This window comes from Lutra lutra, chromosome 2 (assembly GCF_902655055.1).
Source record: "Lutra lutra chromosome 2, mLutLut1.2, whole genome shotgun sequence".
Taxonomy (NCBI): domain Eukaryota; kingdom Metazoa; phylum Chordata; class Mammalia; order Carnivora; family Mustelidae; genus Lutra; species Lutra lutra.
The window spans coordinates 104960713-104988112 of record NC_062279.1 but is presented as its reverse complement, the minus strand read 5'-3'; the positions used below and the strand labels follow the sequence as shown (position 1 = coordinate 104988112).

The 27400-nt window shown below is 37.2% G+C and overlaps 1 protein-coding gene across 3 annotated transcripts; it reads left to right on the top strand.

Moving 5' to 3' along the window:
* Positions 1-733: 733 nt before the first annotated feature.
* Positions 734-27400, top strand: CXXC4 (CXXC finger protein 4). 3 transcript variants are annotated; one of them, XM_047718127.1, is made up of 4 exons: positions 734-957; positions 1075-1150; positions 3651-4990; positions 23318-27400. In XM_047718127.1, the coding sequence occupies exons 3-4, from the start codon at positions 3908-3910 to the stop codon at positions 23360-23362; spliced, it is 1128 nt and encodes a 375-aa protein (XP_047574083.1). In that variant the 5' UTR covers positions 734-957; positions 1075-1150; positions 3651-3907; the 3' UTR covers positions 23363-27400. The 3 variants fall into 3 exon arrangements, with proteins under 3 accessions (XP_047574083.1, XP_047574081.1, XP_047574082.1); XM_047718125.1 differs by lacking the exon at positions 23318-27400 and having other exon boundaries at positions 3651-5180; XM_047718126.1 differs by lacking the exons at positions 1075-1150; positions 23318-27400 and having other exon boundaries at positions 3651-5180.

The following is a 27400-nucleotide window of genomic DNA, read 5'->3' as shown; positions in this document are numbered from 1 at the left end:
TAACATTCTGGCATAAAAATATTTAAAAGATCCGGACAACCAGAACACTGATCCGTTTTTCCTTACTTTAAAGACATAAGTGATATGATTTTTTTTTTTTAAGTCTCGCTGGGTACACCAGGAAAATTATTCAAAAGCCATGCGGTAGGGTGCGAACTAAGAGCATTCTTCAAACAAACGCGACCTTTTCTGTTTCTTGTACTCCTTTTTTCAACCCAGCCAGAAAACCCAGACAAGTTTATTTACACACACACCCGCACACGCACGCACACACACACACCCACACACACACGCAGAGAGAGAGTGGCGGAAACGCCCTCTCTCCATCCCTTCCAAACAATTATCTCTGAGAGCAAAAGAAAATAATCAACGGCCCTCTGTGCCGGGCGGCTGAGCAGGAGAGCCGGGCGCCGGGAGGGAGGGCGAACCGCAGGCAAGCAGGGAAACGTGGCTCCTCCGCCGAGGAGAGGATTTGTGAAGGGGAGCGCTGGCCCGCGTGCGCCTCTTGTTCCCCGTGTAATTTGCAGCCAATCATCAGTAGGTGTCCACGTCCCTGCGTCCTCCTCACCTCGGCGCCAATCACCCCCCCGCCCCCGCCCCCAGCCTCCACACCTCCTCCCTCGCCTTTCTCTCGCGCTCCCCTCCCCCAGCAACCACACACACGCACACACACACAAACAGAGAGGGAAGGGGGGGGAGGGTGAGAGAGAGAGAGAGAGGGGAGAGAGAGAGAGAGAGACTCCCCGGCTCCCTCCCTCCCTCGCACACAGCGACTGGAGACGGACGGAGAGCAACGCGCTGGGAGAGGAGAGACCACCGAGAACAGCCCCGCGCTCTCACACATACACTCACACTCGGCTCTTTCCTCTCCCCCCACCTCCTCCTCCTTCCACCCCCACCACTAACACCATCTCCTCCTCCTTCTCTCTGCAACAAGAAAAAAAAAGCCATTTACAGGTATTTTTTTTTGATCCGCATATTTATTTATCCCCCCCCCAACAGTTTGTTTACAAGTATTAAAGTTGTAATTGGGAGCTGCCAAGACACATCTGGATTTGTGTTTCTTTGTGTTAGGGGGTGATGTGCAACTAATTAAAGGCAGACTAGCAGCGTCTGCAAATTCTAAGGCTCCCCAAATAAAAAGAGACTGGTAAGTGATTGTTCTTTCTCTTTCTCTGGCTTTTTTTCTCTTAAATGTTTGCTGTCCGTTGGGATTGTAAAAGTAGATTATTAATGCTGGACTCCAGCAATAAAAGGCGTCGCTGTATTAATTTATTAATTAATCTGCACCCGCCCCTCCTCCTGAATGTTAAATATGACCTTTGATCTCTATGTCTCTGGTAGACCAGACATACAATATTAGGCATGTACAGTCACATTGTTTAAAGGCAAAACAGGATCATGAAGTATGGTTGTCTAATTTAGCTTTGGAATAGGACTATAGTTATTTGTGTGTGTTTTATTTTGTTTTTTAAAGAAAATCCAAACAATAGCTGTGGCTTAGGTACCTTTTTCATGCTCCAGAGATGCATTGATTAAACAATAATGACCTGGATACTGGGCACAATCATTTTCTACAGTTTCTGGTGGCATTAAACCTTGAGGGAGGAAGGGGGAGGTGATGGCAATAAGAAAAGCAAGGAAAGCTTCTGTTTGCAAACAGCACTCTAATACTCTGGAAAGGGGACATTAAATTATTTCTTTATATGGAACAAGGTCAGAAGACTAAAATACTGAATTTTTTTCTCTCCACTCAATGTGATAGCTAATGCATGGTTGGCATAACTAGTTTTTACTGAGTAGCAGTTATTATGGTCTTGCAGTTACAATGTGATTCGCAGAAACTGAAGCTATATGCATATTCTTGCTGTGTCTTCCCCTACCCCCTTCCAAGCATCAAGAATATTTAGCCAGGAGCATTTTGGGGGCACCCTTTGTATTGCCATCAGACCTCTGAAGGGAGCAGTTTTCCCTAATGCGAAACCACAGAGGTGGTTCCTGAGTGATTAGGGACTTGCTGTGATTGAAAGATGCCTGCTAGCTTCTAATCCAGCCTGGGGTGAGGTTCCTTATCTTGATTTACTTTGCCTAATAGGGATTTGTTTACATAAACCCCTCTTTTTAGGGCACCTCATCAGCAGGTCTTGAAGTTTTTGCACTTGGAGTTTGGGCATAAATGGTTCATTAATCTAATTATAAGCATAATTACTATAATTGATATCCATTTCGAACTGAATATTTGAGACTGAGACTACTGGGCCCCCATTTAGAATTCCCTGAACTCCACATTCCAGACCAACATGTGGGCTTCAAAAGATGTCACAGAAAGATATTCTGCCCCCCCCCCCCAAAATCTGGAAACAAAGAAACTGGTTTTTTTAGGTTAATATACACTTTATGTCTTTGCGTTACTTCTTAAAAGGCTGAGATGTACCTCTTCCTCTGTGATAAACAACTAAAATACCTCTTCCTAAAGCATAATAATGGCCTGTAAGCAAAGGTATGAATGCAAATACCCAGTTAACATTAAACTTTCCTCTTAAAAAGAGCAAAAGAAAGAAAATCTTTTTTATGGTTATTTCTTCAAGTAAACAACACCTTAAGGGATCTCCCTTCCTCCCCAACCCACCACCTTTTTACTCAATGTAAAAACCAGTGACTATGAGAGATCCTTAAAAAAAAAAAAAAAAAAAAAAAAAAAAAGTCCCATGCTTTCCTCTTGTCTTGGGAAGAGACAGGAGTCTCCATTAGGAATTATTGGGAATATTCTTAAAGAGGCTGCAGGCTCTTGGTTTAAAACGGGTGACATTGTTTGTATTATTTTTAAAAATTTGTATCTCGTCCATTTTTCTTTCCTTTCTTTATTTCTTTTAAACAAGTAGAACACCACCCTCTTACCCCCACCGAGCCCCACCACCAAATGGCTTGTACAATTGAGACCTGTCCTTGGTCCATTGAATTAAGACCCTAACAGAGCCAGCTGTGCTGGGATTCAAACTAATGACCGCAGACACAGAAGGACACTGTGGCAGCTGGTAGTTCTTTTTTCCCTGCCTCTTTAGTTCAGATTGTATGTGGGCAGTCTCTTAGCTCTCAGTTGTATTGTGTTTGCTTACAGTTTATACTCGGATGTATTGTAGACTTTCTCAGTACTTCATTTGCTAATTTCCTGTTCATTTTCCTCATAGGGCCATTGCTGTTTTCTACTTTACAGCATTTGCATGCCCAGGCAGCACTTGTTCACACATTTCATAATGTTTAAATGCCCTCTGCTTATAGGTAGTATCGCCCTCCCACCCCTGATTTGCATGTCTTTAGCACTCCAATTGCCCTTTTCCCTCGGCATTTGTCACCCCCGTCTTTCCTCTTTCCCTGGGTATCCTGGCTATTAATACATTTTCTCTGGAGGGTTATGAGAATAGGGAGGAGGAGCTGTGGTGTGCTGTGGGGAGGGAGGGAGTGGGTTGGGAGCGTGGGGGGGGGGGGGATGGCGGGGGGGGGGGGGGTCACGTCTTGATGATTGTCATGCAAACGACCTGACGAAGAATGTGGGAGTTCTGTGTGTCTGCGGTGGGGTAGTGAGGGAGGCTGTTTATTTATTTTAATCTTTTTCCTCGTGCAGCTCGTTGGAATGACTTTCTTTATTTTAGTTGTAACAGTTGGAGGATAATGCTAAGGAAGACGCTGCCTGGGAATTCACCGTCTGTGGAAATGCGCCCCAGAGAGGAATAAAGCAGTCCTCACCTTGCTTTCCCCATCCGGACCTACTTTCCCCTCCCGCCTCGGCCCCCACCCCAACACCACCATCACCCCCTTCCCTCCCCCCCACCTTCCCCCCTTTCCCACCCAGGTGTCGGACCAGGCGGTCCCCACTTCCACCCTGCACCCCTTCTTCCCCCCCTGCACCATGAACACCAATGTCTGCGTGGAGCCCGGGCCGAGCCCGGAGGCCCCGGGCTTGCCCAAGGAAAGCCACCTGCCCGAGGGGGCCCTGAACAGCCTTGTGGATTACAACTCGGAGATGGAGCGCTACCGCTCCTTTGCCACCTCCTTCTACAAGACCAACGGGGGCGCCTTCCCGCAGGCGGCCAAGATCGCGCGCATCACCACCCCCATCTTCCCCAGCAGCGCCGCCGCCGCCGCGGCCGCCGCGCGCATCGGCATGTCCCCCTGGAACTGCGACAACGCGGCCACCGCCGCCGCCGCCACCGCCATGCTCTGGGGCAGCGGCGGGGGCGGGGGCGGCGGCGGGGGCGGCAGCGGCGGCGGGGGCGGCGGGGGCGGTGGCGGGGGCGGCGGGGGCGGCAGGAAATCCTCCTCCGCCGCCGCCTCCTCCTCCGCCTCCTCTTCGGCAATCCTCCCCGCCGGCGGTGGCGGCGGCGGCGGCGGCGGCGGTGGCGGCGGCGGCGGCGGCGGCGGCGGCGGCAGCAGGACCAGCATGCACCACCGAAACGACTCCCAGAGGCTGGGGAAAGCTGGCTGCCCGCCAGAGCCGTCGTTGCAAATGGCAAATACTAATTTCCTCTCCACCTTATCCCCTGAACACTGCAGACCTTTGGCGGGGGAATGCATGAACAAGCTCAAATGCGGCGCTGCTGAAGCAGAGATAATGAATCTCCCCGAGCGCGTGGGGACTTTTTCCGCTATCCCGGCTTTAGGGGGCATCTCATTACCTCCAGGGGTCATCGTCATGACAGCCCTTCACTCCCCCGCAGCAGCCTCAGCAGCCGTCACAGACAGTGCGTTTCAAATTGCCAATCTGGCAGACTGCCCGCAGAATCATTCCTCCTCCTCCTCGTCCTCCTCAGGGGGAGCTAGCGGAGCCAACCCGGCCAAGAAGAAGAGGAAAAGGTGTGGGGTCTGTGTGCCCTGCAAGAGGCTCATCAACTGTGGCGTCTGCAGCAGTTGCAGGAACCGCAAAACGGGACACCAGATCTGCAAATTTAGAAAATGTGAAGAGCTAAAGAAAAAACCTGGCACTTCGCTAGAGGTCAGAGGAGATGATTTCTTGTTTCCCAGTCTCCCCCCCTCCCTCCTCACTCCCCTCTCTTCTCCCCTTCAGGGCTTCTTGTCTGGCTTGAAGATGCAGTACCCCTTTCCTGAAGCTTCATTCAGGCTGTAAGATACAGTTGCAGGTGGTTGTGAGGGCACGGCCTCTTCACCACCCTCCCCAGCTGCACTTCGCGTGGAACTGGCCTCCAGATGGGGGGGGGGGGGTGCGCCCCTCCTTTTTTTTTTTTTTAATCTGCGGTGGTAAACTAATGTAATTGGTTTAAAAAATCAGAAGTTTCACATTCAGTATGCTCAAAAATGCCCCTTGGCGGTTTAATATGCCCCCTCCCTGTTAGTATTAGTTTTAAAAGCATCTCTGCCCAAAGGATTGGACATACCACATTTTATATACTTTTATTGGCTAAGAGAGACTTATTAGTGGCCCAGTTATAACAGTGAGGACACCATTTGTGGCACACAAGCCTATGTTTGCATTAAGACACACACACAGAGGAATCTTGGAAGCTGAAATAACATGGATTCAAAAGGGTGTTCTACCCCCTTCCAGAAGTTTTTCTCTTCACCATGATAAAAATGTTTCTGTTTCCCATTTTCTGCATATCTGGTATTTTTTGAGAAAGGAGAAGTAATATAGAAAGCTGAACGCCACCTGCAATTTTTGAGGGGGTGTGTCTTAAAATCAAGGGACAGAATGAGTTCATTTCAGACAGGTGACGGTAATTTTATTTAAGAATTGTTTTACATAATCTCACAAAAAAATGATTACTAAAATTTGGTTACCAAAGAATATTTCCTCTGGGCTCTGCATTTGACAAAGTAACCATTTTGTGGTCACAAAACTGTTCTATAAACGAAGCACAGTTTTGATTGATACGCTAGGTAGTCAACAATAGTTTTTGGTTTTTTTTCCATATGTCCTTAAATTAGACAATGTATCGACTGTCACCAAAGTAATTGTTAAATTAGGCTTTTAATTATGTTAAATACAAAGAGTGATGTGTTTGGTGGGAATTTCATATGGTAACATGATCAAAACAAAAAGGGAAAAAATGTACAATCATAGGTAAACGAAATGATTTTAGTGGCATGTTTAGCAAGATGTATGAACAAATAATCATATTTAGCCCCTTGATATCGTTTACAGAGTAGGTGGCAGGATGTTCATATATACTTGAGAATATAGGTGGTAGATTTAGCATTTGGGAATATTCTATGGTCTAGATTACAGAGTGAGATTGTCTCTCACAAGTTATCATCAGAAGGGCACTTGCACATTCTTTTTAAAAATTGTGAGCACTACTTAAAGGAGTTTTTTCCATGAAGGACTGGTCTTTAAAAGGATTTTTTAAAAAGGAAAGTTAAAGAATTTTGTTGGAGGCTAGAACACAAATAAGGTATAGTTTTTTTCAAGTTTTATTAATATGCAAGGCAAATAACATTTTGAGATTCAAAAAAAACAGTATTATATTGATATCGTTATTGATTGTGATCAGTTCCATCAAAATGTTACATGTATTCCTCTTTATAAGAAAACCCATCTCTTTGTCGAAAGTTTGACTTTACTCCAGGGTGGTTTATTACACTTCCTTTGGCAACACTGCTTAAACAAAGATAATAACAATTATAAAAATGCAGGTCCCTGTATTTTGTTGGTGGCAAAAATTCGTTTTTAATTTTTAAATTCCGTTTTCTGGACTAGTTTGTTGTAACTTACCTCTAGGTCTCTAAGGCCCATGGAAGTTAAAATTCAGTTCATACTAAAGTTCCTGTTGATGCCCAGTTGATAAGGACTAGATGGTTTTTATTTTTCCACTTGAATTGTATAGTATCTAGAATTACAGATTTCATGTTGCTAGTAGGCCACATCTTCAGCTACACCCATGGCACTGCCTTGTCCTGATTTAGAGTATGCAGTGGGTAAGACCACTGAATAATTCTGATTTATTTAGTAAATAACTGCTTTGCAGGAGCTTAGTGTAGGTACCAATAGGTTTTCTGCACAAGTTTCTATGCTGATGTATCAGTCTAGACAAACTTCATAAATTCCCTTTTTTTTCCCCCTCCTTTGGATAGTTTTCCCACAAACTGGTTTTGATGCTTAAATTCCTTAGACATTTTGATCCCATAGTATTATGTTTTCTTCCTCCTCCTCCTCCTCCTTCCTCCTCCTCTTCTTCTCCTTCTTCTTTTTTAATCCAAGTGCACAACAGTTCTGTTGATCTTCAGAAAATGGGGTGTGGGTGAGAAAGGAAACACATCCCTGTCTTTGTAGAGCTCTCTGAAGATGTTTTCCTAACTACATACCCCTTCCTACCAGAGAATGGGGTCATGGTTCAAGGCTAAGATCGTTAGCAGAGTGTTATTTGGTAGAAAGAAAAAGTTTGGTGGGGGAGGGGTTGTTTTATTTCATTTTTTTAATTGGCTAAGATTCTCTCTAGGTTATTTTAAAAAGGCAATGGCAGACATAAGCATATGTGTAACCACACAGTTATGGCTGTAGGGAAGCAGCTGGATGCATGTCAGAGTGACAGGGTTTACATGACTGAACCAAAGCTGGAACAGTGTTTGCTGGTTGGTGAAAAGTCCCCTGCTGACCTGCTTCCCTCTCTAATTTGGTTCCTGTAAGTTATCATCATCTGTGGAGGTGTTTTAGAGATTGGTTAGACTCCCTAGATGAGGACAGTGATTTGGGGATTCATTATGGATATCACCTGTGGACCTCAGGTTTAAGTTCAGTAACTTGTATTTGTTGGCTTTAAATTATGGACACCAATTAATAGCAGCATCATAATCATTAGTTATATTCTGATTTAACATTTCAAACCTCATGCGTCCTTCTTTCCTTTGACTTATTCTCATCCCAAAGGCTGGAGGCTTAATCAGATTTTCAGGGTGAGTAAACTGAAACACATGGAACATGGAAGTGTTGGGAGTCTTGCCCACATTTTTTTGAAGTCTCCCCTCTGGCATTCCTTTTAAAACAGCCTTACTTATTTTCACATTTTCCTGCTTAGTCTCATGTTAAGAACATCTTACTGCCTTGGAAATAGGTTTATCAAATCACGTCCTTGATAATATTCCATAAGATAATAATACACATATAACAAATTCAGTTTTTCTGTGATACTGTGCACTGTATATTTGTATAGAACACTGTTCATTTAGTCAATTATTACATTAAAAAACTATCATTAATTATTCAAAGCAGCTATTACAAATACCGTATGCCCCTTCTGCAACAAAACTTATTTTAAAAACTTGCATCCTAAATGATCAATACCAAGTTGAGAGATTTTAATAAACATATGATTATGCATTATGATAATAAGTTACATAATAGCACTTTGTCTCGTGCAAAAGTAACCAGTCCTTCAGTTTTCATATTTGCAGCAGTTACATTTCTGATATGAAGCTCTAACTTTTTAAAATATCCCAACTCGATATGGCTCAAGGGATAGGATTGTCCCATGGGCAACCCCAGCCTCTTAGTGCCTGAACATTGTTCAGGTGACATGATTGATCTCTGTGGGACAGCATTAGAGACCACACAGATCTGGTTTCTCTCCCATTAGCTGATTTATGGAATTACATTAGTAAGCAACACCTCAGGAGATTTCCCTGCCCCCACTCTTGGCTCTCAGCTGTAAGTTACACGCTGCCACCACAAGTTAGAGGAGGGACTTGAAATCATTATAGTAAAGAGACTATAGTGAAGAGAAAATGGAACTTCAAGAAAAAGGGACAATTTCAATCTCTTTTCTTTTAAAATCTTTCTCTCATTAAAACATATATCTACTGAATATTCAGGCCAACAAGTTAGGTTGAGCTACTAAGGGGTTTGGTGGAAAACACCCAAATATTGTCCCAAACTTGGTAACTTGATTTTTATTTTATTTTATTTTATTAAGATTTTATTTATTATTTGACAGAGAGAGAGACACAGTGAGAGAGGGAACCCAAGCAGAGGGAGTGGGAGAGGGAGAAGCAGGCTTCCCCCTGAGCGGGAAGCCTGATGCAGGGCTCCATCCCAGTACCCTGGGATCATGACCTGAGCTGAAGACAGATGCTTAATGACTGAGCCGTCCAGGCACCCTGATAACTTGATTTTTTAAGGAGTATTTTAAGGGAAGAGGACACATTTCTTTATACATGCCATTAAGTTCCACCACACAAAAGGCAGTCATAAAATTCTGGACACAACATTGTCTACAAGGAAGATGGTACCTGCTTCCTAAAGAAATTTATTTATAGACCATATGTAAAATTTGTGTGTTCTTCAAACTCAGAATATGTATAGTTAAATAATGAAAACAGCCAATAATTGAACATGTTATAAGTTTTTGAAGTTTGGTGACTTTAAAAAAATGTATAGGTAAACATACATATTTCATATCTTAAATTGAAACATTCATCAGTTTGTCATTTTATATCACAATTTAAAAACGAGTTCTCAGTTTTTAGTTTCAAAAACCAAAAACATACTAGTATAAAAATATGAATTTTTGTTTTATTATCAAAATGCAAGTATGTAACTATCAAAGGGAAAGAGGAAAGTTGTCAATCAATTCAAACAAATGATAGTATATTAACACTAGAGTGTAATACAAAACTCATATAGGAAAAAAGATCCTGAGTTTCATAAATGATAAGAAAAAGGTTCAGAAAAGTTTAGCTTTAACTAAAGACAAATAGATTTGTAGTCAAGTCATCAAACTGTAATACAAGTTCAGTGAGATTTTCCTTCTATCACTATATTTAATACAATATAGTCAAAGTTTTTTTTTTAAAGAACCATGCCTTTTTAATAATTCCTAAATGAAAATAATACCCCACCCATGCAAATATCATATAAATTCTAAGCAATCTTTTGTATGGCAATTAGGAATAGTAAAATAAAGGTAATTAAAATCCATATGTAAGTTATCTTCTAAGAATGTGTGAAATTCAACTGTCATCAAACAAAATACAAATAAGCAATCAGAAAGCCAATCAGAACAAATCAACAATAACAACTTTTAGACTAATCAGTTAAAAATATTATACTTATTAAATAAGAATGAAAAGGGTATCTAATGATTAGGAACACAAGAGTTACTTGATTTTTAGACTTTTTGCTGAACTGATGACAAGTATTGCTACCCATTTTGGTAAATCCCTCGTTTCCTGGGTGAACAGTTAGGAGTTTTGACTTATAGGTTGGCAGATACAAAACAAATTAATATACTAGTCTATAAGACTAAAACTGGAAAGGAGTAGTGGAAGAAGGGTGGGCATTTTATCCACATTGGCTCTAGTTTGCCAGGTTGGAGACTGAAGATCTATGGGGAGGGTGATCCTGACAACCTTGTGGAATATTCTTTCTGGATACACGAGTAAAACATGAAATTATTTGAGTCTGTAGAAATGTGTTTTTAAAAATTCTTTCGAAGTAGTTGGTGCTTAGAACTGTTTGAACTCAGCTGGTTAGATTACCTGAATACATAGTTTATTTTTACCAGAAAACAACTCACCTTTAATTTTGCTTTGAAAAAGTGTAACAAAATGTCCCCCACTATCCAATAAGTTTCACAAGAGTGGATATGCTTCCATTTTTTTTACATGTATTTTTCCTCACATTATACAAAATGTTAATCTAATGTATTCATTGCATAAAAATATCTAATCAAATTAATAGGTTAAATTCAACATTTGTTGAAAGGGAAGGCCCATGTAAATATGTAAGTTGGATAAAGGACTACATCTCTCTTAGTTTTCCTTTATTTTAAAGTTAATCTTTAAAAAACAAGAACTCAAAATAATGGTAAAATTTTTTTGTTTTTATGTATGATTTCAGTCAGCAACTAAAATGTAGTATAGGATCTGTAGAACACTCTAGAAAATACCATTTTTTACAAAAATTTGTTTTCAAGGATTTTTTATTATAGTAATCAGTGTAAAATTTGACGATTCTGCATAGGCGTTAATTTTGTTCCTTGTGCTGCAGTGTTTCTGCTCATTCTTAACATAGTTTTTCATCTGGCATTATGCTATTATCCTTAAGAGTTTCAGAATACTTGGGGGAGGGGCACAGGGGTGGTTTATCCTTCAGTCATATCTTGTTCCATCACATACAAACACCTGTCCTGATAGTGAATTATTCTGCACTGTAATAGGAAAGCCTTCCTCCATTCAGCATCGTATGTTTTCTGTTGTTTATTGAGTTATGTTGCACCATACTTCAGATGCGACAGCCATTTAATAATGTTGAAGACTTAGCTCTGCAGGGGCTAAAAGGATCCCAGCAGGCTTGTTAACTTCTACTCTAAAACATTATGAGAAATATTTTTTTTTTCCCTCTGTGAATCTTCGGGGCTTTCTCTTAATTTTTTTTTAACGGCATAGGAATCCAAAACCAGGTATGAGAGTGAGCCTGTTAAATTTGTCCTGTTTTTCTTTTTCTTAATATTTAAAGCATTGATTTCACATTACATTTCTTACTCAAAAGCAAACGGCAAAGCAAAAATTACTTTTTCAAAAAAGTATACTGAAGATGTAGTTCTTTGGCTGTATAAAACCAGATAGAAATTATATTAGGGAAGTATACTACTAGTTTCTTGGCTTTTTATTTCTTTTATAATTAAAAATTATATTTGGGCCGTATGACCACATTTTGATGATGGGGTATGAGAAGAGCTAGTAGTATCAGGTAACTTACAGTTGAAATTAGGTACATCAGCATAACTTCTCTGAACTTTGTTTCCCCAACTATATAGAATGGCGATAATAGTATTCATTAGCTTACAACTTTCTGATGCTGTATGTCAGTTAGTGTACTTTGTATAATAAAAGACGCTATGCAATTTCTCATTCCTATGTTAAAGTCCTCGACTGAAAAGTAGAGAATAAGACAATTATGTTTATGGATAATCCCATCCACCACAGGCTTCTTATAGTTTTCAGAAATTAAAGCACAGGCAGACTACATTGTGGTTTGTGTTTTCTGAATTTTTGCTTTAATCATCAAGTTCACCAAATATCTGGCTTGAGTTCACTTGGAAAGAGATAAACCTGATAAACAAGTTTTCCTTGTTCTTGTACTTGCACTGTCAAATACCAGGAAAAGTGCACAAATTGCCTGGTCAAGTCAGTCAGTGTGGTGAGCCTTAAATAAATTAGTGCTCTTCCTCCTTCCTCACCAAAGGCACCCCATTGCCATTAATTTCTGTAACACCTGAGACAGAGACACACACACACACACAGAGATTGGTTGACTTTAACAAAGCATCTTCCTTTGGCTACTATTTTCTTTATTTGGATAGACAAGAGGAGTTAGTCTAAAAGGGAATTAATTTAAGAAAATCATTGTAAGAAAGAAATGGTTAAATGCATATAAATTCTAGTTGAAAAACATTTAATAAATATTGGAAAATGTTAGAGTTACTTTTATTTTGGAAGATAAGTGTATAGGAGATAAAATAGGTAGATACACATTTTGGGATAAAAAGTAAAGTAACTATGCAGTGCTTTCTTTTTTTAATAAGGAGAAGGTATTTATGAAATGAAGAAAGTTGGTGAGCAATAATAGAAAAGGCTAATGGTTTTTTGGGAGAAAACAGTGATAAGCCCTAAAAAATGTGGAATACTAATCCAGAAAGCACTAAAAATCCAGGAGAAAGGAATATTCAAGTCAGGACACAATGCAGTTATCTAGAAAGAACTTTGTCAAGACAGGATATGGATGTCTGCTTTCCTTCAGCAGTTATAGAAGTTTTGCAGAGAGTGGAAACTATAAAAAGAGGGAAGATAATATTTTTATGACTTCACTCAATATATTTGGTTTGGGAGTCAGAGCTAAAGCTCAAGTTCAGTGGAGTGGCAGCTGAATCAGAGACAGGGAAAACAGATTGTGTTATAGCTGATGTTATTATTTTTACTTATGTCTTTGAAACATTTGGTAGAATAATTCCAAAGTGTAACTAAAAGAGAATGCTTCCAAAATGGGTGGAAAATGGGATCCCATTTGGATCTCTTCTCCATCTAAATTCATAGTTTAGAGGACATTCTTGAAAATGTGAACAAGTGGCAAACTGGGGAAAACTCTACTGAAAGTGTTGTTTCTTGCCCAAAGACTTGGGGGGGGGGGGGAGTCCTGGATGATTGATAGAATCAAAAGGATAGAGATCTAGGAGGATCAGAGGGGAGGGGGGCATATGTTTATAGATCGCGAAGACTTATGGCCATTTCTGTGTATTTCAGCAAATCTGGTAAATTCCAGAGAAGATATATTTTCTCCAAAACCTTTCAGAGTTGAAAGAGATAAAATACATTTTAAAGGAAAGACAGACTATTTAAATTTAAATGTGTGGAAATGATGATTACGGGGTGCTGGTGAATCAGTGACAGGAATGTAACTGTGCTGGGGAAAGACCTGTCTATGGAAAGTGTATTTGTGTGTAGGTTAAATGAGATCAGCGATGGTTTTAATGGAGTTAAGAATAAGGAAAGAGCTAAAATTCTCAGTTGTATGTAGATCGATGAGAAGTGAGAAGGTGTGGAATCCTCTAGTAAACATTAAATACTTTGTGTGCTCTAATTTTCATCCATGAAAAACAAAATAGAGAACACTGGCCTTTTCTGTCCCAAAGGAAATACAGATTGGATCTCTCAATATAAGGCTGCTCTATACAGTTAAATTCATTGTGAAGTGGAGTGGTTTTGGATTTTCCTCATGTGATTCTCTTCACATGAGTATGCTATTTGTGTGGCGTGGAACTGTGTTTTTCAAACTGCAGGTGACAGAACATTAGTGGTCCATGTGTTGGTTCACCATGAAGATTTTCAGAAACTAGAATAGAAGAGAGTGGAACATAAAATATATGAGTGCAGCACATATACTAAGAGTACATATTGTTAAACTTCTGTTTCAGTTTGTATGTATACATAAATGTATGTGTATGCATGTACTAGGCTGCTATGTAAAATGTATTTCTGAGTGTTGGTTGCAGTAAAAAAGTTTGAAAAACACTAGTTTAGTGACAGCAACAACACTATTGAATGAGATTGTAGTGAGGAAAGAAATTACATTTGTAAATGGAACAATGTTAACAAGATAAAGAGTAAAATTTAAATGTATTTCTATAAATAGTGTGTCTTTACTTCTAGGCAGGCCTCTACCTATGCTGTATATTCATGAATACATGGTACGTTACTAAGCATATAGTCAGCCTTTGATAGATTCAATTCAATTTGACAAATCTTTAGGTAGGAACTGCTATTTTTTAAGATTTGTGGTAATTGCTGTGGCTATATACATACAATTATGTTTACACACACACACACACACACACACATATTTAAGGAACTTAAACTTTCCTTTATTTCTGCCTTTTGCAATACCCATCTAAATGCCTAAATCTACATCTTAGTCCTTCCTCCAGGATACTTAGTTCCCTACTTATATTCTTAACTTTCAGTCCCAAGAAATGGACAAATGTAAACTGACATAATTGAATTAAAATGATATAATTTCTCAGGAAACAATCTCATATCTACTTAAAAGCCTTGGGATTCCTTGATGCGTCCTTGGCTTAGTTCTTCCCCAGACCTAGATAAGAAATACAGGTTGCCATTGATGATCTCTACCTGGTTACCCCATGTGATTATGTGGTATTGTATTACATTTGCTATTAGTAGAATTTTTCAAAATATAAAGAAGAAAAAAAAAGAATACTTGCCTTGAGCATTTGAACACACTGAGAATCTACAGTATGACTTGTTATTTCAAGTATATTTTGCAGACCAGTGGAAATCCTTGTTTGCCCTGAATAAGAAAGAAGGGAGGGAGGGAGGGAAGGAGGAAGGACAGGCAGAATGTAGCGTTACAGACCCAAGAGAAAGGAGAAAGGTGCATACTGGTAGAAAGTATTGTCATGCCCAAGGTCATCTTCTTGATTCTGGTTTAAATAAGAAATTCATAGAAACAAAGTCTCAAAAATTTTGGCAAGATGCCATGAGTCTGGCTGGGCTTAGGCCCACTAGAACCCCTCAACATTGTTTCTTTTCACTTACCACAGGGGGAAAAGTAGTTTCACTGAGACTAGTTTCCACCCCCAACCACTTCTCATTTCTCTTAAAGAGTAATTCACTCAGGTCTTCTGTTAGAAACATAGAAAAGCCAAAGTGAGAAAACTCATGCTCCAAATTAGCCCTGGTGTTTAGGGAGATAGAGGTCATCCTATAAACAACTAATTCTTCCAAAAATATCTGTGATTTTTAAGTGTTATGTAGAGAATTTCCTGGAAAATACAGAATGCACATATGGAAAAGACTCCAGAAAAAATGGAAGAAAGATGATTAATCACTACATCTTATAAATTCTATGCTTGAAAAAAGTTGGGCTTATCAATTGACTCTACTAGTTAACTTTGGGAAGGTGGCTATGTTTGCACAAAGATGGGGCACAAGATGCTCATAAAAAAGAAAGAGTATGTGGAAATTCTCTGAGGAGAAATTTGAATCTAAAGATTTGAGAACTTGCTTTAGCACAAGATATGCTGATATCATGGTAGTGTAGAATGCTTAAGAGTGTATATCCTCTTAATGAGGGAAATTAGCCAAAATGTATTTCTAAAGAGCTAGGTAACATGTAATAACTTGATAAAGTTAAATTATAATAATTATTGATTGTATGCCTTTTAATTTCATTATTTAAAAGGGAAAAAAAATGAGAAAGACCAAAAACTCAGAGTGATTGTGAATTTGAGTACTTGGTGGATGGCAGTTATAATTCAATTACAATTATTTAAAAAACACTTTTTTTTAAAGAAATACTGCAAAAGCTACATGTTATTCTCAGAAGTACAGTTTTAACCAAGTGCATTATTTTGATGATAACATCTTAATGACTGAAATATTTGGAATTTACTCTAAATTCCTCTAAGTAATTCATGGACATAAAACATGCTTTGGTTTCTGGGCTAGGTCTATTGAAGTGGTTGGAATTTTGTCATAGAGGATTCTAAACCAAATGAAGTCCAGTGACTACATCCAAGATGCTAAGGACTTAGCCTAAGGGGGAAAAAAATTATTAAAGTTATTTTTACGTTTTATATAATATAAAAAGAATAGTTCTCAAATTCTCCTATCTATAATAATTCAAAGAGAAGCACTATAATTTGAATTTCTTATAGAAGTTTGGTGTAACTATTGTATTTAATTTGAATACATGTTAGAGACTGTCCAAATCATAGCTTTGATCATTTTAAAATTTCACCTCTTAATTTTTTTGTGACCTCCCATTTTCTCACATTTTACAAGCATATTTCTTCTTCTGTTCAGTAAAAAAAAAACAAGACAGTTCACTGTCTGCTTTAAAATTAACCAAAATTTTCAGGGAACCTGGGTGGCTCAGTGGGTTAAGCCTCTGCCTTCGGCTCAGGTCATGATCTCAGGGTCCTGGGATCGAGCCCCACATCAGGCTCTTTGCTCAGCAAGGAGCCTGCTTCCCTCTCCCTCTCTACCTGCCTCTCTGCCTACTTGTGATCTCTATCTGTCAAATAAATAAATAAAATCTTAAAAAAAATTAACCAAAATTTTCAAAATTGTCTGATAACTTTATCACAAAAAGAATACTGATGGTTTTTCAATAGCTGATTAGCAGTGATCTCACCTAAAGGCATTGTTGCATTAAACAGGATTAGTGGAGTAACTTTGAGGGGAGGTAGAATTATCTTACTTTTGTCTCTGCCAGGTATATAAGTGATAGGTAGGTAGGTAGATAGATTAAGATTCATTTATCACATAACCACATATATTTGGGTATATATTCATAAATTAAATATAAACATATGGAACATATAAATAGAATTGACTCTGTACTAATCATTCTTGACAGTATTGATGTTATTAATCTAATTTTAGCTTTTTAATCTCAATTTTACTTTTAATTTCCTTTCACACTCCCTCTAAGAACATTTAGCATAGGGTTAAAAATACTGCATAAAATAATTTTTTCAAAAACACCTTTTTAATTGGTGAATCGTTGACCAATTTTCCTCTTTTTGCTTACCCTGATATCATTCTATTATAGTTTACTTTTATATTTCCAAGAACATTTTAATCACTAAACAACTCATTAATCAGACAATAAATTTACTTATTTGTTAGAATGATGTGATTTGAAGTGTTTTTACCAAAATCAGTTAAAATATAATTCTACTTAGCATTAATCATGAGACTTGCCTAAATAAAGTAGTTGCATTAGATACTGGGGCCAAAGGTGGGCACCTTTTTTGGTCACTTTTGGATGCATGTAAATCACGGTGGTAGACTATTACTTTCCTTCCTACCAACCCATTCCTACCCTTTAGACACACACATTCTCCTTTAGACAGCTGTTTTCCTACCTGGCTCTACCAGTACACTGATTAGCATCTGTACAATGTAATATATAAATTCATCTTTCCACCCGCAAAAGTTGGCAAGGTTTATTATCTTCTCAAGTCATGCTATCATCGCCTAAAATCATGCCATCACAATGGTGATGGTGAGGGTGGTGGTGTTCATGGTGAGGGGGTGGGGAGGAAGAGGAGGAGCTTTCAATATTTGCAAAGTGGGAAGAGTAGCAGGAGCAACGGCCTACAGAGAATGGATACTAATGAAAAAGCCATTGCCAGTTCTCTACCCTTAATTAGAGAAATCCTGGCCCCATACATGTCAATTTGAAAACCAAAAAAGTAGAGTTCTCCTTATAATCATATTTAATGCCTGCAAAAGATTAGGTGATAAAAGTTATGTAGTTACATATTTGGTGCTTTCTCTCTTTTAGAGAGGGATCTAATATTCCAGTTATCAATAATTTTGGTAGATACTTTTAGTTTACATCTGGATAATGGCCAAAATAAAATGTAAGTATACTACTACTTATACAGTCATATGATAAATTAATTTGAATTATGAGAAGAATTAATCTGATACATATTTCATATGTGACATATGTGCAGTATATATCACATATGTGACATCTATCATACATATGATATATGTTACATAATATAAATGACATATATATTATAAAAGGACAGAAAAAGGTGTAATCTAAAAAGTAGAAATTGTTTATATTAATTTATATTAACTGAGGTATTATTAAAATATAAAGTTGTTTTTTATTATAATAACAATAAGTTATTGGACTGTAAGATTATCATATATCATAAATTAATTTTTCTCTCAATTTACTGACCTATTCTATACTTGTGCTTGCTATTAATTCTAGTAAAGTTAGTGGATTACTGGTCTATGATTTTTAAAATATTAATTATAAATATGATATAGAAAATATTTCTGCTAGAGACATTTTGGGGTGTCTCTAACATTTCCTAAGTATCATTTTAGATCATAATTATTATTATCACAATTATAATAATATTATAATTATAATTATTAAATTTCCAAAGACTTGTATTAATGTGCATGTGTGTGTATTCACATTCACAGTATTGTATACATAATACAATTTTCCACTTCTCCAAATAGGTTTTGAAATTTTGTCAGTAAAAAACTTTGAGACTTCATATAACTTGATGTTTTAGCATTCTTTGTGAATCAAATCAGGAAAAAAAGTAATTTTTTTTCATCATCAGGAATCTTTCATTGTTGTTTATTCAAAATACTACAAAGTTTTAATGTTTCATATGAAGCTAAAACAAAATATAATCAAATATCTAAAGGCAAACAATGGTACCTACTCTTACCTTTTGTAATATGTACTCTCTATCGTGAAATTTCAGTGCTTTGTTGAGGTTTTCAAGTTCTAGCGTGAAGAGGTCAATCAAATGCTGTGAGGTGCTCCAATTTCAAGGTCTTAGATGGTTGGAGCCTAAGAAACTTACAGGCGACTCCTCACAGGAAAACACTATTTCAGAAGAGTGGCAAACTACATTTTGATATTGCTTTGGTTTTGATTGGAAAAAGCATACTTCACATCATTACAGGAGAATCAGAAAATGATTGGATGACTTCTATTTCTTTAATAACAAATGGGAAAACAAGAAATTATTTTTGATTAGCTTAAGAGTAGTGGTGGCCCCAAGTACTGACTGCAGCTTGGAAATCATTGTATTAGAAACATCCTATTTCACAGTAGAATTCTGAAGGCCTAGGGGAATCACCATGATTTTTGGATTAGAAAGTATATGAAGAAATATTGGAAAGATATATTGAACTTTAGTTACAGAATTTTCTAATGTCATAATAATTACCTCAATTTATATAGCTTTATGCATTCTGAAGAAGATTTCGGCGTTAAGTTGTCTTTAATTTGCCCTTTGAAAGTTCATGTTGGGTTTTATTAAAATGAGTTTTGTTTAGTGCCATACTTTACATATTGTAGCTAAATATGAATAGTCAATCCCACCTACTTTATAGAAAGAAGTGTAGATATCCCTTTTACAGCTTCCAGGAGGTGAATTTTTATTCGACTCGCCAAGTTCACACAAGAGCATGTAGATGCTTGCCCAGCCTGAAGATACCCCCTGCTCTGCAGACACCAAAGAAGAAAAATTCTCAAATTCTTTAGGAGGCAGCTTTGGGGATTTTTAATTTATTTTAGGGTGTTTAAATATTTCTTCATTGCTGATTTAACAAAAATTAAACTTAAATATACCTCTGCTGGAGACATATTGATAACTTCTGTTTTCATTTTTTTTTAAAAGTACGTGTTAACTGTACTTGGGCTTAGTCATTTAGGAAGGAAACAGAAGTCCTGCCTTTAAGCTCATTAGTTTAAGGTCTTCTGTATGTGGCTCCTGCTTTCTTTCATGGTAGGAATGCTCTGGAACACGAGGCTTTACAGCACTACGGGAAGGAGAACGGAGGGCTGTGGGTTTCTGCACAGGCCTCCTGGGAGCAGCAGGCTGCTGTGTGTCAGCGTTCACACCTGCATGAGCAGTGAAGGCTGCCTTAAACAATGCTGATCAACTCCATTCTATTCTTTACCTCCCCGCCCCCTTCTCTTCCTGGGGAATCTGGCTTTCCTGTCACTCAGAATAACGATTTCCTGCAAGCATCACCAAGATCCAGAAAGTCACTGTAATGTCATCAGGAGTGTGATTTCCCAGTGGGGACTGTTGAATTTATATAACCCGAAGATAGCTGGTCAGGGTGCTTAATCCTCCCAGCTGGTGTGTTGAGCCCCATTTGAAATAAAATTCCATTTGAAATAAAATTCCTGTAACAAAGATGACCTCATTAGTTGACAGAATTAGAGAAGATAGGTCCCCAGATTAGTGCAGACTTTATCAAAGACCTATAATTTAACCAACATTTTATGTATGAAAGCAATGTTGCTTTCCCCATCGTGACCAAAAAGAACTCAGTCCAGGTGTAAAGTAAATTTCCAGTGAATTTTCATGAGCCCAGTGAAAATTGGGCAGGAGGTTGAGCATACTTCTTCTGCCCTGTGTGGCCTATGGGACACTAAGGAGTTGTGTTACTTTTTCAACCCTGAAATAAAATTTAGAGAAATCTCACTTCAAGCTTGTGGTGAATGCCTTGATAATTTGTTCTAATTACTGCACTAGTAGATTTCCTGTTTTCTCACACTTTTAAGTGATTTCCCAGCAAATCATTTTTAGGCTTCATGACCTCAAAAATCTTAATATAAGGGAGAAATATTTTTTAAAAGATGCTTCTCTGCTTATCTTCATCCTTCCTCCCCCCCCCCCCCCGGGCCGCAGTGGACTATATCTTTATATATGGAGATACATACTGGCCTCAATGTACACATAATAATATGCAAACATCACAGTGCTTTATTTTGTGACAGGTTGTATTAGTAAAGGAAACCAGATCTCTGCTTTTCTCATATTTGCATTATCTAATTAATTTTTGGTGCTAATAAGCACCGAAAACTGATTATCTTTCTCCTCACAACCATGACCTTGGATCTCAGGTGGCATTTTATGAAGCTTGCTTTCTCTAAATATTACAAATAAAATTTAGTAATGAAAAGGGGCACAGGAAGAGCAAAGATTTGGAAAAGAATTTTCAAAATGTATCCAAGACATAAGGAGTTCACCTCATTTAAAAAATGTACTCCATACATTTTTCTGTTTATCTTCATAAACATATATGTTTATCAAGATACAAGATTATCTAAGTATATATACTTACAGTCTTGTTTCCAGTTGGCATCTGAAAGTAAATTGGCATCTCTATGTCATATTCTATACATGTAAATGTGAATATATATGAATATATATGCACATGTTTATTTTTCATATGTGAATCTGTAATTGCATGGATATGTTTGGATCTAACTTATCTTGTTAAAAATGACTACATTTATATAAGTATGCATACTTATATAAAATTTCTTCTTAGTTGGCATCAGGCAGCAAGCTTAGCATCTGGTATGAACGTCTAAGTTTTCATTTACTGCTTGTGTGTGTGTGTGTGTGTGTGTGTGTGTGTGTGTAAAGCATGAATATTAGAATGAGTATGTTTCTTATTGCTTCATATACTTCCTTTAATAATGACTAAATAAATGTAATGAACACATACAATTATATTTATCATTCAAAAGTTAGTTTTCAAAAGTGGTAAAGGGGTTTTTTTCATCAACCAAATCAAATGACGGGGATTCAGATACTCATAGTGAGCTGGAGAGAAGAAAACATTATATCATGAGGAGTAAAGAGTAAAATATTAATGAGTACTACTTATATGGGAATAATAGACTTTCTTGCTTGCATTTTTAAAGAATACTTCACAAGTTAAATAATTTTGCATATACATTATACAAACTTGCATTACAATCATTAGTTTTGGGTGCCTGGCTGCCTCAGTTGGGAGAGCAGGAGATTCTGATCTTGGGGTCATGATTTTGAGGCTCACATTGAGAGGAAAGTTTACTTTTAAAAAAATCATTAGTTCTTATACTTTCTTTGGAAATCTATTGTGTTGACTGAGGACAAATTTTTAAAAATTCTTTCTAGTGCAAATAGTAAAAAGTGGCTTTGCTTTCAAAAGTTTTTTTTTTTCATTTAAATTTCAGTGGACATCTTAACCAACTAATACACTTTTATTTTTAGATGACATTGTTACAGTAGCACTGTATCAACCAGATTAGTCAAATGTGAGAAAGTAAATAAAAGCTAGCCTCAATTATTAAAGAGTACTTAGAGTTGAATTTTTCATGTATTTTCTGAAATATGAAATTCAAGTGCTATTAACACAGTCTTAAGATGTGTTTTTAAGAGGTGTGTGTGTGTGTGCGTGCATGTGTGTGTGTGCGTGTTCTGTACTTACCCAATAATTTGGTAGCATTCAGCATACCAACTTATATACTTACTTATTCTTGGCAGTCATCTTGTATTCTGCACAGGATTGTTGGACTGGTCTAAGGAATAAAATCAGCCCTCTTTCATTTGCCCCTATAGGAAAATTTAACTTATTGTTTCTTATGTACCTTCAAAATGTTCTTATGTGATTCTGTTTTTTTAAAGAATACGACTATAGTATAATGAATTACTGTAATATTAATAGAGAGAGGAAAATTCAATACTTTACTTTTTTTCTGACCAAAAAAAAAACACAAAACAACACCATAACTTTAAGCATTTTGTTAAAATGATTGTTCATACTTTTGGTGCTAACTTAATACTCCTTTGGAAAACTATACTCTTTTTATGGTGCAAAAGGATAGTTATGCTCCACTGAGTGTCATTGGCTAGCATAAGTTTGTTTCATACATATAACATTAATTCGTTGAAAATGCAGACTTTAAAATAGTGGCATATGTTGTCAGTATAGTTCTCATTAGATTATTTGTAGGAATGTTTAGCATTAGCAGTTGTTAAATGATAGAATTAATATCAATGTAATATTTGTTATTGTCTGTGGTAAACAGAATTCCCCGGAATAAAAAAAATTACTTCACTGAATTCTCTAAATATCAACCTTACGTAGGATGCGTACTTAGGCAGCAGATACAGACTTTCTGGCCAGACGTCATACTATTGGCTAATAGTTTGAACCTCCCCCTTTATTCCGATGGTTATCCATGTTCTAGGCTGTGTTCCCTGTATTTTTTAGACTAATGTGTCTTAAATATTATATTCAGTAAATTAGCATTAAAGTCAACATCCCAATTTTTGTAATGTTCCAAGACTGAACATTTCTTTTTTTTTATTAAATGTTGAAATATACAAGTCATTATGCTGTGTATTGCTGACTAAAAATATTGCTCAAGTGTAAAGGAGAAAAATCTAATTTTATATTGGCATAGAAAGAAAGCTTAACTTGTTTTCTTGCTCTTTTTTTATAGAGAACACCTGTTCCCAGCGCTGAAGCATTCCGATGGTTCTTTTAAAGCAGTAGTATATCTTATTTTCAAGGCATTTGGAAGTGAAGGGCAAACTAATGTCTTGTTTTAAGAAACTGCTTAGTCCACCACTGAAGAAAATATCCAGATATTATTTTCATTTTATGTATAGGGGTTTCTTCCAAAAAAAAAAAAAAAAGGAAAAGAAAAGAAAAAAGACATATAAAAATAATCTGGGAGCTTGGGGAATTGGCCAGTCTATTTACTTTCAATACACTGATTCTTTCTTTGATGTAATTTAGCTATACTAGTGAAGTTGTTGTCTATTTTGAAAGTGGCTGTAAAAAATAAGTTTGGGTAAACCCCTGCTGTAAAATCATGTATCTTTGCAAAGTACATATCTATACTTCATTTTCAAATATATGTGTTTCAGTACTGTAAACTGTACAGATAGCAGCTTGTATTTTGTGTGTTTAGACACAAGGAGACAATCATGTCTGAGCATCTATGGAGATTAACAGTTTGTACACAACAGTATGGTTCTGCAAGTTAAATCTGGAGCAATAAATTTTAGCTTTAAATATTTTTTGCCAGTTGTTTCTAGAAGCAGCAACAGCAGTGGCATGTTTTGCCATGCATCTTTCCGTAGAGACTTGATGCCAAGTTTTACAAGACTAAAAGATTATGATGCATCCAGCAATTACCTTCAGTTGTGTTGTTATAAGAGGGGAAGATGTTATGAAAGTTTCAATTAATCTTTTGAGCACTATATTAGAGTAGTGGTTATGCACTTGCATTGCTTACAAATGAGCTGTACAGAAGGGTATACCTCCCAAATACTTAGTGTAGTTGACTTGTCTTGGGTTGCACTGTAAGGCGGAGTACTCAGAGTAGTTGGAACATGCAGAATCAGTTGTATAAATTTAAAAAGAAAAAAAAAACAGTGTTTTCTAGGATACAGAGAAAAGTATCATATCTTAGGGGGAGAAATTCATGATGGACTTTTTTTTCTCAGCCCAACATGGGGTGTATGTATTTTTTTTGTTGCTGTTCATATTTTGTTCTCTTTTTTTTTTTTTGGTAGGAAAAAGAAACACTTAATAAAATGTACCCAAGTGTTTTAATTCCATGTATGATATGAAATGGGTAGTTTGTTTTAAAATTTGAATACAGAAAGACTTCTTGCATTGAGGCATGACTACGTATATTTTTTAAGTTAAAAAAATTGAACACATTCACAAAAGTGAGGCTTTTAAATTTCTTTTTATCTTCCTTTCCCATAGCCTCCCAGGTGGACCAGTGGCCTTCCCCGAGGCCCTCAGTGGAATGTTCCATTGCTCCCATTCCCATTTGATGCTTTCATTCCTGAGCAGCCAGGTCCACATTCTGTGGAATTCCATAAGTGCAAACAGCCCCAAACACAAAGGAGCTAATGCTTCATAGGATCTGTGCTGCCCTTTCACGTAGGATTTGGTGTTCTTATGGCCATCAAGGTTCCTAAGGCTGTCCCCATAGGACAGATATTATTTGTGATGCCATGATATCTAGGAAGTTTATTTCATTTTCTTTTTCTTGCCAGATTATAAAGACAGTTTTCATCTTGAGGAATAAAATAGAATTGAGTAAAAATACATGGAGCATCGAAGTTGCCATGTTACTGTAACTTTTGTTCTTTATCCACCAGCCCACTATTTTAGCCTGTGACAGCCACTAGTCTGCTGAAAAATGTTAGCAAGATGGATCATGCAAAGAAAAATAACTTGAGAAGAGAAAGGGTGAAAAAGGGCTGTAAAGTTTTAGAAAGACTAGCAGATTAATAATTTTGAAAGGCTAGTTGTAGTTGTGAATGGGAAATAATATGACAGGAGATTTTAAGAAAACCAGAAGAAAGCACTTCATCATCAGAGTCTGGGAGGGAGGGTGGAGAAGTTACCTGCAAACGCCAGTGTGAAAAGCAAGTGACTGAACCTGGCTAGAGGGGGATCGCAAGGCCTCCAGTTTCAGTCAAATGGGCTTTTTAAGGAAAACTTATTTCATGTTTTACACCTGTCCCCGTTTCAAGAAGATCATTAAATCATCATAAGCTAAAATGTGCTGTATGTTAATTCTGACATAGCTTTCTGCTTGATGTATATTCCTTTGAGGGTTTCTAGTTAGAATTTCTGTTTCTGCTGTGGGACCAATGAGAACTATATGAGTTCTTTCTCATCCACTTTTACTTGATTTTGCTTATATTTTTAAGCCAGTGTGCAAATTAATTACAAGTAAGTGAAAACTTACTTTTACACTTGAATGGTAAGTTTGCCTTGCTTTTTGGAAAATGGTGATTGTTACGACAGAATTGAAGCAAACGTCTGTTCAGGCTGCATTAGGCATACAGTAACATGTAAAGATCTCATGACAATGTATTGAGAGTCTAAAATACATGCTAAGTATTGCATGTCTTGATGTGTTTTTATTTGTTTTCTTAAAAAACTAATGAATCTGTATATTGTAAAATGTGTTGTTATACATGTCAATTCAGTTTTTTAATGAAAGAAAATCTGTTGATTGAAATGGAAAAGTGCAGCTTTCTTTAATTCTCTTACATGTTTTTATTCTTGATATTGTTCTTTTACACCACCCCTTTTTTATGTTTTTGGTAAAACTCTGTTTATATAATGTAGGGTACATAAAAAGTTCTCGTTGGTGATGTTGAAAAAAGATGTTACTCTTCTGTCCTCCTTTTGGTTCTCTTCTCCGTAAGTCCATATACTGAGAACTTGTAAAGCATATCATTATAACCCTGAGGGAGTGATTTAAAGGTTTACAATTACCACGATTCTAAAATGCCAATGAATGTAACTTTTGAAAATTGTTCACTGTACATTTCATATTCGGACCAAGAAAATTCAGAAGATAGCAATCAGAATATAGATTGTGGCGGACTGTACAATTTAAAAATTACGTATCAGAGAAGTCAAATTAAAAGCTTTGTAAGAGAGGTTCAAATATGCACAGGACTCTTCCCTTCTCTAGGTGTAGACAAGGAGATGCCACATTCTGTCAGCAGCTGGGGAGAGCTGGAAAGTATGCAGGGTGTTGGTATGAAGAGCAATGAACCATTTTTCTTGTCAGCTGTCACTCAGCACCCAAACATTATAAGAACCTCATAATGCAAACCTCCCTCTTTCCAGGCCTTCAGACCAAAGTGGCTTTCTGATGGATTTTGCCCACCTGTGTACAAGCAGAGACATTTTTGCAAATGAGAAACATATCCATCCTTAGGAGAGAACACAGTGAAAGTCTTTCTCCAGTGTAAGAGTATATAAAAACATCTCTGGTTGCTTAATCCCCAACACCCAACTTCCAACTTCTAAACACATTTATAGGGAGCAAGAGATGGTGGGCTTCCCATGAATTAGTGTGAAGCAATCACTAACAGAAAAGAATATTCCCTTCCTTTCATTTAGAACGCCTGGCATGTAAGTTGTACAATTAATGCTAAAGCATATAAAGTCTTTAAGCTGATAGTATCTGTAATCAAATAATGAAAAAAAGGCAAGCAGTTAAATGAGCACACTATTCAGGGTCAATCGTGTTCAGCAAAAAGCTGTAGTGGGTCTTTGATCATGGTTAGATTCACAGTGATATCAAACAGTTGGTTCTCATGTAACAGCTAAATGCTTCAGATTTTGTTTTTATTAAATTTGGCAGTTTCACACTGAGATCTGTATTCCTAGTGAATAAAAGACAGCTACCATGTGAGGAGGGATTCCATTTTCACAATGGCAAGGAAGTCAGATATTTCAGGAACATGGGACACAAAATGTACTCCTTTCACAGCGTTCTCCTATTCTGAACTGTGCAGTCATCTATTAAATTTTCTAATAGATATTTGTGTAAGGTGTATGTATGCTTGTGCAATTATTAAAAAAAGCAGTTTTGGAAAAACAGTGTATTTATTAAAGAAAATTACTTATGGGGCATGTACAAAACTGTAAAAAAAAAAAAAAACTTAAAAAAAAACCACATTCAATTTGCCCAGTAAAGTTGTTTTTGTGAAATTTCTGTGTTGTTGAATAAAGGACTTTAGTATTCAAAATA

Bases quoted from the DNA above. Each gene is read 5' to 3' on its own strand.
- CXXC4 (XM_047718126.1), top strand. From the start codon at position 3,908: ATGAACACCAATGTCTGCGTGGAGCCCGGGCCGAGCCCGGAGGCCCCG.